At 38.4% G+C, this 17,008-nt stretch overlaps 1 protein-coding gene across 3 annotated transcripts in view; it reads left to right on the forward strand.

The window, feature by feature from the left end:
- The window catches only part of LOC139943992 (uncharacterized), a 71,235-nt gene that overhangs the window by 22,250 nt on the left and 31,977 nt on the right, over window positions 1-17,008 (forward strand). For all 3 annotated transcript variants that reach the window (XM_071940917.1, XM_071940918.1, XM_071940919.1), the window contains exons 6-17: window positions 702-795; window positions 2,306-2,367; window positions 4,274-4,351; window positions 5,104-5,181; window positions 5,887-5,956; window positions 8,090-8,215; window positions 9,160-9,293; window positions 9,703-9,778; window positions 10,616-10,743; window positions 15,039-15,171; window positions 15,984-16,111; window positions 16,591-16,796. In XM_071940917.1, the coding sequence (XP_071797018.1) occupies window positions 702-795; window positions 2,306-2,367; window positions 4,274-4,351; window positions 5,104-5,181; window positions 5,887-5,956; window positions 8,090-8,215; window positions 9,160-9,293; window positions 9,703-9,778; window positions 10,616-10,743; window positions 15,039-15,171; window positions 15,984-16,111; window positions 16,591-16,796 (1,313 nt within the window). The remainder of the gene's footprint in view (window positions 1-701; window positions 796-2,305; window positions 2,368-4,273; window positions 4,352-5,103; window positions 5,182-5,886; window positions 5,957-8,089; window positions 8,216-9,159; window positions 9,294-9,702; window positions 9,779-10,615; window positions 10,744-15,038; window positions 15,172-15,983; window positions 16,112-16,590; window positions 16,797-17,008) is intronic.

Below are 17,008 nucleotides of genomic sequence, written 5' to 3' on the forward strand. Positions count from 1 at the left end.
TAATTTTGTAGTGTCTATTTTTCTTTGTTTTGTTTTTGTTTTGTTTTTGGTTTTTACTGCCCCTTGAACACCCAGCAGGGTGGATATGTGCGCATTACAATTATTACATTACATTATTATTATTATTTTATTATTAGTACATGTGTATACACTTTTGTGAATGAAATATTGCACTGGATTAAGTGACCCTCTCTAAATTTTCCTTAAATATTACATTTCATTTTTACTGAAGCACTGAAGTACTGGCTTGTACATCATTGATATCATTTAGTTTCCTTCCTTGTCAGTGCAGTCACGGTAGAAGAAGGTTATCTTACCGGACACACCGAGCTCCAAATTTAGTGAAGGGAATTCTTGCACAAGCGTTTTGGCCTGATCGGCATCGTCTTTTCCCCTCGGTTCTACATTTCCAAATTTGAATAAGGATCTAGATACTAAATATCATTCTTGTCCTTCCTCCTGCCACACGTTCCAGGTTCAACCCCTTAGTGTCACAAACATTCACCAATGTCATCCTTGAAACCTGGAACTGTGTATAGATTGGATAACCCATCCTCATTGTCTCCATTTTGAAGGAATATAAGTTTTCTTGTTCTTCGTTCAGCGGAAGGGGACGCGACATTTAACTAATTGTTGTGACAGTGGTGACAGGTTGCCGACACATGTTATAAAATTCCCTTTCTCTCTCTCTGTTTCTGCAGGATCTGTATGCCCATCGTGCACTGCCGTACTTGATAGGCAGCCCAGCCTTCATGCAGGATGACAGCGTCGGAGTAGCTGAGATCACAGAGGAAGGTCAGCCTTTTACACATATTTCAAAAACCTCCTCTCATTTGGGGTTGTGGTCGTGACGTACTTAATGATTGGTTGAAAAATGATGGTGCTGTCCAATTCAGAGACACTCCAACATACTTACAGTATGTTAAGCACCAACTAGTTTCATTTTTTTAGTTGTTAGTTTTAAGAGGTAGTTTTGTTCATCTCACCATTTCTTGCTGAATCTGCTGATTCTGTTGGTGCGTCTGCCTGGATCGTCTGTGATCATGTTTGAGCTGGTGATAATGTATGTAAGACATAATTAAAGTGTTTGTCTGTAATCAAGTTTTGTTTGTGTTTATGTGTAAGGTTGTGTGGAGTATGGAGTGTGGTTTTACTGTTCAATGGAGATTATTTTTGGGGGGGTTTCTCTTTATTTTTTTTAAACCTTGTTAATTGCCAATTCTGCCATTTCTAGGAATGTAGCTGTTATCAGAACTTATGTTTATTTTCAGTACCATTTGCTCGTGAGCAAACATTTCATTCAATTAAGACCATTTTCCTATTTTTTAAGTGCAAATAACTGCATTCAGGCCAGAGTTTCATGACTTTTTATCACCATTTTTACCTGATGTCAATAATCATAATTGATCAGTTGATCTCTTGAAGACGAGCAGAGTATACTGTTCGAAACGTCGAGACCAAACCGGCTCTTTTCAGAGCCACCACTCCTTCAAAAGAGATTTTACTCATGGTTGTACCCGCAAGTTTACTATTCATATTTATATTTATAGTTACTCTTATAATTGATCAAGTTTGGTTGTGCCATTTTGGGAGTCAGACTCTCTGTGTGTTTCTGTGTAGTGCGCATTTTAAGTGGCGTGCATGTTGATACATATATACTAAATTATCTTTACATTTCAATTATACTTGATAGACTACACCTTGGTTGTTTAGTAACCATTTGTGATGTCAGTGCAGGGGTCTGCTGAGCTAAAAGTCTTTTTTATTAAAGGATTCGGGTACTTTTTTTAAATGTCCATAGATTTACATTAAACTTACAGGGTTTGAAGATAATGATAGTGGGAAGCTTCCATTCAAATATTTCTAACTTAGGTTGTGTAGTTTTTGAGAATGAGTAAAACAAGTCACAAAATAATTTTCGTCTCGGGAAGACGAAAATGATTTTAGCATGTAAAATCCCATGAACCAGTTATAATATAATAACAAAACCATAGCATAACTGGTTAATACGTTTTTACATGCTAAAACTGAGATGAAAAGTATTTGTTTTACTCATTTCTCAAAAACTACAGCACCTCAGTAAGTAAAATTTCAAGAAAAGCTTTCTATACTATCATAATCTTCAAACTGTGTAAGTTTAATGTAAATCTGTGGACATTGTGTTTTGTGTTAGGAAAAAGTACATAGACCCTTTAAACAGTAGGACTTTAGGATAAAGATTTAGCTCCTCCTGTGAAATGATAAGAATTAATATTCCACAATTCTGATTTCTATACCTGGCAAATTTGTGTGTGTTTATGAACAGAAATGAGCGAAGAGGGTTCAATCAGCGGTTCTGAGAAGACGACATCAGATTCGGAATCAGAGGTAAGAAGAAGATTGCTTGAAGATGATTGTCTCAAAACACCCCAAGCTTGACTTATTTTAAGGGGTTCAAATAATTGGGAATTGCTGCAAAGCGAGAGTCGTGGCTTTGAGGCTATTGAATAGGCCAGATACAAGCCTTGCTACCATTGGCAGAGCGCCATATCGATACCTGTCGCCACTAACCCCTGGGATGGATGAACCGAGAAACAACACTCATTCATTAAAATCCAAAGTAACTACTTTGCATGCACGCTTGTTAACGAAATTTGAGCCTTTGTATGGCGCTTGTAGGTCGCTTAGTACACGTGTGTGAAAATGCAAGTATTTTGGCGCAATTCCATTTCAAATGAATCATGTTTTTACTTAAATTGCATACAGCTACAGTCGCATCACATGATCAAAGAAGAATGTGAGGACTATGACTTGATGCCTCTTTTGCGCAATACGATACTTGATCGGTGGGTGGAGTGGATCGGCCATAGGTCTTTAAACAAAGCAACAAATCATGGGATGTACTTTTTTAAAACGAAAGTTTGCAGAAGTGCTGAGTTTGATAATTTATCAGTTAAAACGATTCGATTCCATCGGCTGGCCGTTCTTACCAAGGCGATTTGTTTAACAACAATGGAAAGGTCTATACGCCTCTCTTAATATTTATGCATGACGTCATATTTCTTACCCAAAATGAGGCTATGGGCGCACGTTCCCCATCACTTGCAGTGGCGGTGCCCATCGCCTCATTTTGAGTTAGCAATGTGACGTACCTTGTGCATGAATATAAAGAGAGGCGTATAGGGGTCGTTGTACATGTAGGTCATCAAGTTGACCTAGGAGCACCCAGTAAAATTGAAGTCGATTTGTCAGCTGTCTTCAGAGGACGACCATTTGCATGACTCACCAAGATTCAAAGGACAACCATTGACCATATGAATTTTTATAAATAGTCAGGGCTCGATTTCACAAAGCAATTAAATTCATCGTAAGACAAAATTGTCAGTATTGCCATAGTGATTTGTATTGTGACATCACACTTTACTTAGCAACTGCGATTGACTTACAGTTAAGATCAATCTTAGCTCTTTGTGAAATCAGCCCCTGGCCTATTTGGATTCTCAGTACTTTCATGAGGCTACAATTAATACTCAGGGAACCATCAAAGATGTTTGTAGCATAGTGAATACTCTCTTGCTCTGTTGTGACACCATAGGGTGTTGTGACACCCTATGGTGTCGTGACTGAACGGTCTAGGGTGGTGGACTCGTCAAGTTTTGAAAGTTCTGATTGACTACAGCTACGGCTACGGCTAGATTTCCGCGTCATTACCCGTTGAGGTCTAGCATGTTCTTAGCATTAGCCATAGTCGTTATGGTCGTAGCTGTAGCCGCCAATTCAGATACGCTCTGAGTGCTCTGTGAAAGCGAGTCCAGGAAGTCCATAGTCTGGCCCAAACCTTTACATGTATATCTTTGAATTATCAGTACTTTCATTGTACATAAGTGTATAGGGGTGGATTTCACAAAGAGTTAGTACAAGTCCTAACTTACGAACATGGCTTGTCCTAAGTTAGGACGAGTCCAACAACTCGAGATAAGACTCGTCTTAACTCTTTGTGAAATCCACCCCAGGGAGCCTAACAAAAATGGTCGCTTATAAATGTATGTAGTCTGAACTGCTCTTTTATTTTCTGTGTTAATAAAAAAGGAACACCTTTTTGGATACGAGTCAAGTTTTGGGGACATAAATAACAAGCATCAGGAAGTAACTTTAATTGTATTGCTGTGTACTTTCTGCATCTCTCTTGCCCCCTGATGTGACAGTGAAATAAGAGTGATGCTTACGTAGCTTGCTGACTAACAGTAAAATATAAAGTACAACTTTTTTTTCTTTCTTCTTTTTTTCCTTTTAGTACACTGAGACCGAGACAGATAGTGAGATTGAGTCTGATACGGCCATGCACCAGAAGAAACCAACGCTACAAGAAAGGGTTCGTAGTTAATTTTACTTTGCATATTTGTATACTCTACTCCCTGTTTTAAATTTGTTAAATTTCAGTCAAAATTATTACTGTCAAACATACATGTGGTCACTGACGAAACATGAAAGATGCTCCAGAGTTGTTTCGAACGACTACAACATTCGATCTTTCAACTTTCGCAGCGTCATTCGCTTCTGAATGTTTCAGTCATCAAACTTATCTTGTACTTAACTTAGTTTGGTTGGGTTGCAACTCTGGTGCTCCAGTCTGCAGATCTAGGTGTTACTCGTGTTTAATCACAAGTTTCTTTGGAGGTCTTCAATCAGCATGTTTTCATTTCGAACCCCCTTCCCTCTCCGGCCTCCAAACTAATTAATATCACGCTTGGTACACTTCTATGATTTTACCATAGTTAAAATGAGTTGAACTCGTAATGCAGGGTTGTGTGATGGTGTCCATTACTGTTAAATCCCTCTGATCGACTAGAATAGCTTTGGGATTAATTTGAATCCAAAGCTATTTTGTGGCAACATTTGGTCACAATCTTTTGAATACTTGCTTTAAGGGGAAAGGTTTTACTTTACTTTTTCTTAGCATTTAGCTTTTTTAAATTTATATATATACATAATATATATTTTACTTTTGTTCATCTACTCTAATTTTGTGAGTGAAATGAGCATCCAAATAGATATGACATTTTGAGGAGGAAAATTCAAATTAACCAAATCGTGACGCATGTTTTTTTTTTTTTTTTTTTGTAGAGTCAATCTGAATCCGAGGGTGACCTGTTTGATCAAAACGAGAAATCAGCCGAAAATGAAGAAGACGAGAAACCGAAGGTACGTTGGTCGTGAGCCTTATAATTGACGGCTTCCTCTTGACATGGTTTAAGGTCAAAGTTCAATGTGTTAACAGTTATTCCAAAGGTTATGACCCCGTACGAGGGATCTGTCATATCGTGGATAGGGAAGGAAATGATTGTGAAATTAGAGAGTGCCATTTTACTCACAGCACCTGTGTTAAGTTACAAATGCCAACTTTGTTTAAAGGCTCTGGACACCTTTGGTAATTGTCAAAGACCAGTATTCTCACATCAGTTGTTTTCATACATGTATCCTGATTTATATTCCTGTCTTAAAACTTGTTTAAAAATATTTTCAGCTCCGGAAAGGTACATAATTGTGGACCAAGATATGTCATAACTGTTCAGAAAGGATGTTGCAAATTAGAGATATAACTTGTGAATTCTGGGAACAGTTGTCCAAAGTAACCCTTGCATCGGCTCATCAAAACCATGTATATTATGTTTAAGACACCACATCACAATAATATTGAGGCTAATGTTTCATTTCGTCTTCACATTTAATGCCATATGACTTTTTTTGAGAAGTGCCATACTTTGGCATGGCCTGGCATCACAAATTAAGCTCTTTCACACCAAAAAACGTCTGGCTTTTTTTACAATATTAACCACTATAACCAAAGATATTTCATCTGTCCTTGCATTAACTGTTCTATTGCTTTTTGTGTTGATGTTAATTAAGGGTGGAGCCTTTGCCAATGAACTAGCTGCAAGAATTGGATCTGCAATCCCTAGCAGGCTGGAGGAGGAAGGTAAATGCAGCTACTTCTTTTTCAAACTTAACGTTTGTACATTGCAAGGGAGTAAAAATAATAATATCTCATGACGATGACTAGAGCAAGCTAGTCAAAATGTTGAGACCAATTTAAGAACTGACTCCGCGATAGTACAGTTAACCATGATCCTATAAGCTAAAGTAGTAGTCCAAGCTTATTTTCTATACCATCCGCCCGGGTTATAGTTATAAAAGCAGGACAGTTCTTTTCAGAACTGAGAAGTCTCCCGAACCCCGAACATCTGCTCCGCGGTAGTAGAATACAGCAAGACAGTTCTCTAAGAACAATCTCTACCTGGCAAGTACATGTAGACACACACATTGTGTTACCGCAAACCAAATATATAATAATAATATCGTGATGGACGTGACGGTACAATAAAGCGCTCAATGACTGGTTTGATGTTGGGCGCTGTATAAATCCTGCTTTACATTAATTCAACGGTTCTTTTCAGAACCACCCCAACTCATTTAGAGATTGTTATTACATGGTGTTACCGCAAACTCTTCTATATCTTATTTCCACCATGCAAAGTTTCAAATCCTACTACTTTACATTGTATATTGTTATTATTATTATCTTTTGATGCTACTATTTATACCCAATGTGATGTGTTTAAGGAGAAAGTTTTAAACAATTATTTTTGCCCCAACAACTACACACCTACATGACCTGTGTAGATTTTGCACGCCAATGGTTCAGGGTGTGGCAATTGAAAGGGCACCAAGGCGATGATCAGGCCATGGGGCAAGTGCCTCTATTACTTCCAGGAAGCATCATGCCCGGTTTGGGGGACCCATATACGTATTTGAATATTGGATATAGACGTCAAGAAACCCCTTGGAAATGACTTCAGACTCTTGCATTAGTTGACTTCCTTCTGTAGTAGGCTGGGGTGGATTACTCCATTACGTCAACGGGGGATGATATGTCATGAACATTTATCCTCACCCCGCTTCCTGGGAAAATTTATGCAATAGGCCATAGGTCATGTGACATAATTGGGTACTTCTAGTTGGAATTTCATCTTTGGTAATGATATAATTGCTTTCGTAAAATATTTATTTGTTGCGGAAAGGTCCAAATATCCACTCCTTACCTACATGTAAACTGGAGTTGGATTATCACATGGCAGATGCTGTCCCGTTATTTCCTTCTTCAGTACTGACTGTACCCTGTGAGTTAACCTCGTGCATAAAGTTCAGCAGCAGAAGTTTTACAAGGTTGAAATATAGCTCAGGAAGACTCGAGTTTCAGAATTGTATTTTATGAGTTCATCTTTCGATGTGGTTGATAGCTCTAATGAGTTCCTATCGCAAGACTTTGCCGACGTCTTCAAGGAAGATGGGATCAGCCGGCTAAGGGAGGAGAGGGTTGTGAACACTAGAGTTGTTTGAGAGTTTGACACGGTGCAAATGATTTCACTGACCTTGGAGAGTTGGAGATATTTGAGGCGCTGGTGGCAAAAACATAAAGGTCCTTTTTTGTGGCTCTGAGCATGTGCGTACATGTTCAGTCTGAGCATGGGCATTACTGGTGAGAACAGTGAAAATGGACCCTCCCAAAGTCTCCCATTAAAATGACTGTTGCCGTGGAGATGCAAGAAATAAACAATCTACATTGAAATTCGCTTTCTCCAGATGAGCTGGATGTCTTAAAATATCTATTACGGAAGTGTAGGATATGTCGCTACTAAGCAGGGTTTGAGGAAATAAAGATTTGTCTTAAAGATGTCTTTAATGAAGTACAGTATATAAACTTGTAAATGTAAGTGCTCATCTTTGATTTTCATCAAAATGACGTTCTGATGATGGATGGTTTCGAGCAACCAGAAATACTATCAGTAGTATTCAGATTTCCACAACTCAATGGAAGAAATTGCTGTTGAGAATCGTTCTTTCAATATCTCAGTGCACGATGGATGTTTTAGTGTGACCATATCTGAACCCCACCCCACCAAACCCACCACCAGCATGCCCAAGTCATGTGAACTTTGCACCCGTCCATCGTGCCGGGTCCGCTCCAGCGATCCCCTGCGTATCATTCACAGACACCTAGAGTTTGATACCGGAACTCTAACATCTCACTTCTTGACACTCTTCATTGCAGAGGCAAATCGAGACAGGTCAATCTCTGAGGCTAGTGCGGCGTCGACGTCCAGCAAGGGAAAGAAACGCAAGAAGGCTGCAGGGAAAGATAAAGGTGAAAAGCGAAGGTCGGCTTCCAAGAACAGCAGTAAGAGCAATTTAACTTTGTTTTAATATACACCTTAGCTTTGTGAAAGCAGAATCACAGGCATATTACTCGGGTGGGATTCAAACCCACGACCTTTGCAATTGTATTATGGTTTTTACCCTTATATTACACCGATTTGTATTAAGCACTGTATACTTTTGCAAGTGGTTTACCTGTAGATTTTTGTCATTCTCCGAACTTGGGAAAATACTGAGTATACCATGCTTAGTTACACTTTGGCATGCATGTAAGGGCAAAAACAAGTCATATTCTTTTAATATGTCTATTAATTTAGTTAAAATAACAAATCCCTTAATGATATTTCACTTGAGTATGTTTCTGGTAAAACAAATGAATGCAACATGTTAGTTTTGTAATTTTACCTCAATGGGATAATTCCTTTGGAGCTGAGGAATCTTTATAGCTTCCTTTAAGGGGCTAAATCCATGGGGCTTCAGACAAAATGGAAAAAATACTTATCAAGAGAGGTAATGACTATCTTTAATAGACATTTCCCATGAAATATGCTAATTACATTCACACATGCATACAAACCATATTGGTTGGCAAACACCATATATATGTGTACTCCCAGACGCACAATCGCATCTGAGTTATGCCATTGTACACAACATCATGATTTTGCCAACTAAAATGTTAGTGCGCACGCGCTATATGCAATTTTTGTATTTCATGGGAAAGGTCTATCCCCGAGATATAACAATTTTAAGACCACTGCATAATATAAAAAGCAATTGCTACAAAACAGCAACTAATCCCTGGTGACTGATTGATCATTGATTCTTGACTATTGACTATTGATTGTTGACTATTGATTGTTGACTATTGAATATTGACTATTGATGATTGATTATTGACTATTGAATATCAACAATTGATTATTGGTTATTGACTATTGACTCTTTTATTATTGACTGTTCCAGGTGATAACCTGTTTGGTGAACCAGCACCTGTACCTGAGGTAGAAGAAGATGAAGATTCACCATTTGGCAAGCGAGGAGGTCTCTTCAGTTCCTCAGGTGGAGGGGGACTCTTTGAAGATGACCAGGAGGAAGAGGTAGGAATGCAGAGGAGTTTTGTTTGAACCGAAAGAAGTCTCGAATCAAGAATTTTAGTTCAATGCAATTTTTCCCTCAAGTAACAGCAATATTTTTTGTGTAGTTTTCTATTCGTCTTGATTTGACTGACAATGAGGCTGTGTCCGCTACACTTACTGGCAGACGCGCTGATCTAACTGTAGCTGTAGCCAAAGTCTTTCAAATATTTTTTTCTGGAAATATAATGAGCTGTTGCTTAAATGCAAAAAAATAGTTAGTGGCCTGTCGTTTCGACCCTAGCAGAGTCTTTCTCAAAGGCCTCAAGAAAGACAGGGTCAAAGCTACAGACCACTAACTTATTTAAATGTTTTTATTTACCATGATCTCAAGCGTTGTTTAAGATGATGTTGTTACTTGTCTTTGTTCTAGGGGGGTTTATTTGATGAGGCTCCACAACGCAGCCAATCAATTCGAAAAGATGACCACATATATGAAGACATCGGAGGTAAAGCAATAACAATATTTTGAGAATATGTAAAAGTATTTAAATATGCAAATCAGTTACATCATCACTGTTATTGCTAGTATTTACTTCAAAGCAAGTTCAGGTTGACAGCTTGTGTTTTTCTTTGCTATGCATGGGTTTGATTTGGAATATTCTCAGTAAAAATTTTACAAACTGGTTGTAAAGAGATGTCAGCTGTGATGTCACTGTTAGCTAGTAAAACTCATATTTTAAAAAGGGAAACATACCCTCTCAGTTTTGACACCGTTGAAATTATAAAATCTTAAGATGTAAAATTTCATTTTGTTCATGTCTTTGTGATCTCAATCCTAAAGCTGAAAATGTTAAGACTTTCGTGACAACAAACCCACTCCTTCAAATTATTGTCCTTGGAAATGTGCGCATGTTCGGTGGGAAATTACTTGGTATGTTTGCTGCCACCTAGTGTCCAAGAGTCTTCCGTTGTTATTTTAAATCTTGTTACACTGTACAGTGAAAACAAATCTCTGTCAATGAGGCAAGATTATTTCAAATTGTGAGGTACGATGCTAGCTTCAAACCTTGTGGGGGGTTTTGCTTGGAGTACGTGTATGTAGGTTTTTTTCTTGTTCTATCATGTGACGTAACACTTTGTTATGCCTGATACTCACAGAGGCAATGAACATGATGAAGGCGATCGCTTCCATGCCCCCTGGTCATTACCTTGGTGCCTTTGAAATGCTCCAATACAAACTTCCTCAAAGGGGGCCCTTTACCAAAGAGAAAATGCCCCTTTCCCATCAAAAACGAAGCATCACAGGCCTGGTTGTTGACTAATAATTTACCCAACTTCTACAGCTATGCAAGAGCCAAGAGCCACAACGGGGAGCGTTAAGAAGGTACCAGCTGGCGCCGAGCCACTCTTCGGTGACAGCGCGGGAGAGGATGACTTGTTTGGCAGCTCGCCAACATCCAAAGCGGCCGGGGTGAGTGCCCAAATTTGCAATTTTGTATATTTAAGCTTACTCATGGTGAGCGTTGGCGATAGTGTCAGGCTGCATCGGAAGTGTTCCCCGATGAGAAATCGGACAGTCTTACTTGTTGAACTCAGCTAATTAAATTTTTTAGAACTGTGTTAGTTTTTTTAAAATTGAATTAAAATACTTAAAAGATTTGACTTTATTTAATTTTGTTAATCATAGTAAAGAAGTTCAGAGATAAGCTTAAAGTTTACACCAATAAAAAGTGATTGATAAAACAAACTGCTCTTGAAATTATCTCGCATTACTTTTTGAAGTCGTTTTTTTTTCCTCTTCTTACTTACACGCAAGAAATTTGGCATTTCCTGTTTCTGATATGAAGATATTGCTGGTGATTACAATTCAATTAACAAATGCAGGGCCTCACACAGTTATTAAGTCCTACAAGTTCAAAACAATATAAGTTATCACACAAGCGCGAGTGGAATACGGAAAAATATAGCACTTCTGCGTCCCATATCCAACGAGGCCGCAGGCCGAGTTTGATATGGGACGCAGACGCGCTATATTTTCTGTATTTCCATGAGCGCGCGCGGGTGATAACGTATTTATCTTCAAGTAAACTTGGCGCATGACATAGAGCACACAATATGCATGGTAGTGATATTAGCCGTGCAATATAGGTTTTTATCACCACTCCATTCTGCCAATCTGATTGGAGGATGTGCGGGTACTTGAAGATAATCTAAAGTATACCCTGCCTTTTAATTAATTCAATTGAAATGCACTGCAAATGACTTGATACATATTTCTTTTGCGACAAATGCTAAAGCAAACTTTCCTTGAGGTATTTCTCATTTCAGTTGCTTGCTTGTTCCTCTAAGTTCCACATGCTTTCCCGTTTGTTAACTGGTACTCTTCCTATACGTGTGTGTAATGTACGTTGTGTGTGTGTGTGACCCAAATAAATAGAAAACCCTGTTCATGAGGGCTACCTCGGCTGCCAAGGATCGTCGTGGCAGTATGGTGAGTCACTCGAGCACATGCATGAAGAATGATCTTGTGCATGTATTGCACCACCCCTCCCTCAAACGCCAAGCAAAATTCAGACTTTTAAAAAGTGAAAAAAAAACAAAACAAAAAAAAACAGTTGATGGTCTGACATTTAAAGAGTGACTCTGAGATCAAATTAAATTTTGTACTGCACTTATTCTCCCAAATAGTCCTAGCCCCATAAATCGATCCAATCCACTTTGTACCCTTGGCCCCAGCACGTCTGATATCAAAATCTTTTGCTTTCTTGAAAAACCATCTGCAACGATCTGCATCATAAAACTTACGGATCTAGTGCTTCAGAAGTTGCAGATAACATAAACCTACACCTGGAATTGTTCAAATATGCATCACACGTTTTGAGTAAAAATCAAATGAATTTTGAGTGTGAATTTTCTCAACGATCTTGACAACTTGCTTGTTTTCGAAGCGCGCACACGGTCTCATAATTAGTCTGGTGTCTTCAGTTTTAGCAATTGACCGTACCGTTCATGATAAGATAACCGATGTATGGGGCTAATATGAACCCATATAGTCCCTATGGAATAAACAAAGTTACAAGTCTCTAACTGTACATTAGTATGGTGTAAAAAGCCATTGTATTCAACATGTTTGATGATACCCTTCCAATGTGAATGCTGTAAACATCTCAAAACATCCAATTGCGTCTCATTTTAAATATATTGGTCTTTTTATTTTCTCCATTCATATGGTCAATGTCGATTGCTCAGGTTTGGATCTTCACAGAAGTAAATCATTTTGTTGTTGCTTAATTTGATTTGATTTGTTTTGATTTGTTTTGTTTTGATTTGATTTGATTTAATTTGATTTGATTTGATTTTGATAGCCTACATATCATATTGCTTTTGGATAAATGTGTAAAATGAATATGAAGAGAACGTTTGGTCAGTAGAAAAGATTCAATTATTTTTGTTTGTTTTTAAATTGTTTTGTATTTGTTTTGTTTTGTGCTTTTTCTTTTGTTTGTCATGCATTGGATTCCAATTTCCAGGTATAATGTAAACTTATGCTAATTGACCCTTAAGTGGTACAAGATAAACATGTATAAGAAATGCATATGGGCAATTCCATGGTCAGTAGCATTACACTTTTCTGTGTCATTTCTTGATCTTTGTGCTAGTAGTTCTGTGTGAGATATTCTTTCCACTAAGTTTATAGACTGATTTTGTACTTGACACCCAAGGCTTTGAATTGATGATATTAGAAATGTTGGGGGCTTTGTGCACTTGATGTTATAATGTTGTAAAAAGCGGTCAGTCGCATTACACAAAAAGGACATGTTAAAAAATACACTTCAAAGTTTTCTCTAACTTGGGAAAGTTTTACTATCTGAATTCACACAACTCGTGCACATGAGTATCCAACAGGATACTTATAAATGGTCAGCAACTTGAACTTTTAGGTATACATGGCAAAACCATGGTCAGTCGCAGTACGGTCAGTCGCATTACAGTTTAGCCAAGCCTACATGGAGCCCAAGCTGAGTTTTTATTTGCCAAAATTGGGTTCATTCCTTGTCAACAACTAAAAATAAATTGGTTTCATATGTTAGCTATAACTTCCAAGTGGAAAGAAAGTTGTAAAAAAATTTAGATTTTTTGGTGTCATGTCCATGTTTGCTTGGAATTGCCCATATCATTACTTATTAGAGAGAATAAACAGGGTATCTTTACAGCTTTCAATATATTTTTCAATTTGCATAATTTAGATACATGTACATGTAACTTCCTCCAAGTTATTCCCAAAAGATCCATAGATTTTAACAGGAATGTAGCTCTTCAGCCCATTTACTGATTTCCTCTCTTTTTTCACTTGGTGCCATCGAAAAAAAACCAGTAATTCTTTTATAATATAATAATAATAATATCGAAGTCTTATATAGCGCAAGTACCAAACGAGGTACTCAAGGCGCTGAGTATATTTACAAACTTTCAGAAAGATAGGTTATTGCAGTGATGAATTCTGATACCCAATTATTTAGCACCTTATAATTATAAGGGTTTACAAGATGCTATGGCGCATACAGCAGCCACAGCCAGGAACACCGGGGCGAACCCCTTCTCTTTTCAATAAGTGCGCACTGGGTTCTTTTACATGCGTTACACAACACATGGGACCAACGGCTTTACGTCCCATCCAAAGGAAGAAGCAATGGTTAAGTGTCTTGCTTAAGGACACAAGTGTCACGGCTGGGGATTCGAACCCACACTCTGCTGATCAGAAACACCAGAGTTTGAATTCGGTGCTCTTAACCGCTCGGCCACGACACTCCAAAGAAATAAAAGATGTACATGTACTAGATCAACCCAAGTACTCAATAACTTGTCCTACTCTTTTACAAGGGCCAAATGTCCCTGATAGGTCAAACAACTAGTGTGTCATATAGTTCCTAGAATTTCTTGATTTCTGTTGAATCTATAATGGTGTCATATCTTTCATCACAGTCCCTAAAAAAGTATTAGGGTTGTACCTAACCTCGACTGTACACTCAATGTCATAGTAAAGGTACAATGAGTCAGCAGTGGTAACCTTTACTGGCCTTTCTAGCAACTGAACTTTACATGTAGATCAGGGCCCAATTTCATAGAGCTGCTAAGCACAAAAATTTGCTTAGCATGAAATTTTTTCCTTGATAAAAACAGGATTACCAACCAAATTTCCATGTTGTTGCATTTCCTACATGTAGTTACTGGTATTCAGCTGTTGTATGGTTTTCTTGAAAATTGCGTAGAAATTTGGTTGGGAAAACCTGTTTATATCAAGGCAAACATTTCATGCTAAGCAAATTTTTGTGCTAAGCAGCTCTATGAAATTGGACCCAGATGTGTAGCTTGCCTAAAGCGGTACCCCCTTTGGACTTGTTTTTGTTAAGTGCCACTCCTTTTCTGTAGAATGACAAAATTTAATATATATGGGGACCCATGATAACTTGACCTCAAGGGACTGTGATGTAAAATTAACAGGCCAAAAGAGGTCGCGGAAGACTTCCGCGCAGCAACGTTAACTTAACAGGGCTGCTAAAAAGTCCAATGGGAACATCTCCGCACTGTAAACCTATCGCGACCAGCCTGTACAACACTATGCAAATGCCAGTTGGGAAAGCACGGTAGAATTACACGAAAGTCAGTCACGGTAAATTTCTGCGTGGCGGCGGAAGAAAAGTCTGATTGGAACATGGCTTTGCTGCATTCTGTTGGTGTTGACCTAAACATTGATTTTCCTGTCAGGATTCCTTGAGGAGGAGGCAACAAGGTCAAGAGAAGAAAGCTACTAAGGGAGGAGGAGGAGGAGGATTGTTTGATGATGAAGATGATGATGGATTATTTGCTGCAGCACCAGCTCCAAAACCACTCAAGAAAGGTAGCAAGAATTTACTGTATCCGATATTTCAATGTGTAGCATCTTCTAGATTGTTGTGGTACCCACAGTTAAAGGTACTGGACACTATTGGTAATGACTCAAAGTAGTTGTTAGCATTAAAACTTGGAAACGAGCAGTGGAGAGCTGTTGATAGTATGCAAAATTGTGAAAAAGGGCTCCCTCTGAAGTAATGTAGCTTTTGAGAAAGAAGTAATTTCTCACTAAAATATTTGAATTTGATTTCGAGACCCGATAATTTGATTTTGAGGTCTCAAAATCAAGCACCTGAAAGCACACAACTTTGTGTGACAAGGGCGTTTTTTCTTCCATTGTTATCCCCCAACTTCGACGACCAATTCGACGAGCTAAAATTTTCACAGGTTTGTTATTTTATGCATATGTTGAGATACACCAAGTGAGAAGACTGGTCTTTGACAATTACCAATAGTGTCCAGTGTCTTTAAAAACAAAATTGGAACTGGCCACCTGTCACCACTGTGCCTGCTTGGTGGTCTAGTGGTATGAAGTCTGCTCAAGAATGGTGGTGTCATGGGTTCGATTCCCACCTCGGTAGTAGATTTGCAGAGTTTCTCTGCAGGTCTTGGGGAAAATACTGAGTACACAGTGCTTGTTACACATTTGTGGCTTTTATTTTAACAAAACAAAAATGTAGAAAAAAATAATATGTGAAACCAAAAAATCAAATCCAAAATTCGTAACTGATGTTTCTTGAAAATTTATGATTTTGAACATGACTTTCTCAAACCATGGGTTGATCCCTCTTATGACCTTGTTATTGAATTATGTTTCAGAGCCGACAAAGAAGACAGTTGACTTGTTTGATGATGACGATGACGACGGTGATTTATTCGGAGGAAGCTCTGCTGCCAAACCTGTCGCTGCTGCTCCACCTCCAGAGAAGAAAGAATCCAAGAAAAAGGTAGTTACTTATTTATTATTGGGGTGAATTATTTTGAATTTTGGAGACTTGTCACACTTATGTGAGTTATGTGATGCAGTAATTTAGATGATAGCTTCTGGCCGGAAACCCTTAATAATAATAATTAAGGCTCATAATGGGCACACATCCACCCTGCTGGGTGCTCAAGGCGCATTAAAACTAAAAACAAAACAAAGGAAACATACCTTGAAAATTAGTCCTTGAAAACCTGTGACATAAGGTAAGTTTTGAGAAGAGATTTGAATGTTGTGGTATAAAGACAAGATCTAAGATTAAGTGGTAGACAGCTCCAGATGTTTGGTGCAGCTGAAGAAGAGACCTGTCACCCCTTGTGTTTGTTGTATATTTGGCGATGTGCGCAAACATTAAAATGTTTGTCAGGCTGTGTCCATATTTCCATGCATGTGTAAAAATCGATGACATACTTATCTAAAATTGTAAATGTTCCTCTTTAACAGCGCCCTGCAGGAGCCGTGTCGATGTTTGGCACCGTCGATCCATTAGCCGCCAGGAAATCATCTCTAGATCATGAGGACGAACAGAAGGAATCCTCCTCCCCGCCTCTCGTTGCCAAGAGGGAACCCAAAGCAGCTGAGAAGAAGTCCGCCATGTTTGATGACGATGACGAGGAGGAAGGAGACTTGTTTGCTGGGAAGACCAAAAGGTTTGAAAAACTCAAAGAATGATTTCTAAAAAAAAGCAATGATATCAAACTTCAGATTTGTCAAATGATATTGGTGAGAAAAAAGAATTATATTAGCTGTTGCAAACAACTTACAAACCAAAAGGACCGATGGTAATAATGCAAACAAATTGTTAATGGCCTGACGTTTTAACCCTAGCAGAGAAAACAAAGCAGTTTAGTTAGCAGGCTAG

Source organism: Asterias amurensis, chromosome 11 (assembly GCF_032118995.1).
Source record: "Asterias amurensis chromosome 11, ASM3211899v1".
NCBI lineage: Eukaryota > Metazoa > Echinodermata > Asteroidea > Forcipulatida > Asteriidae > Asterias > Asterias amurensis.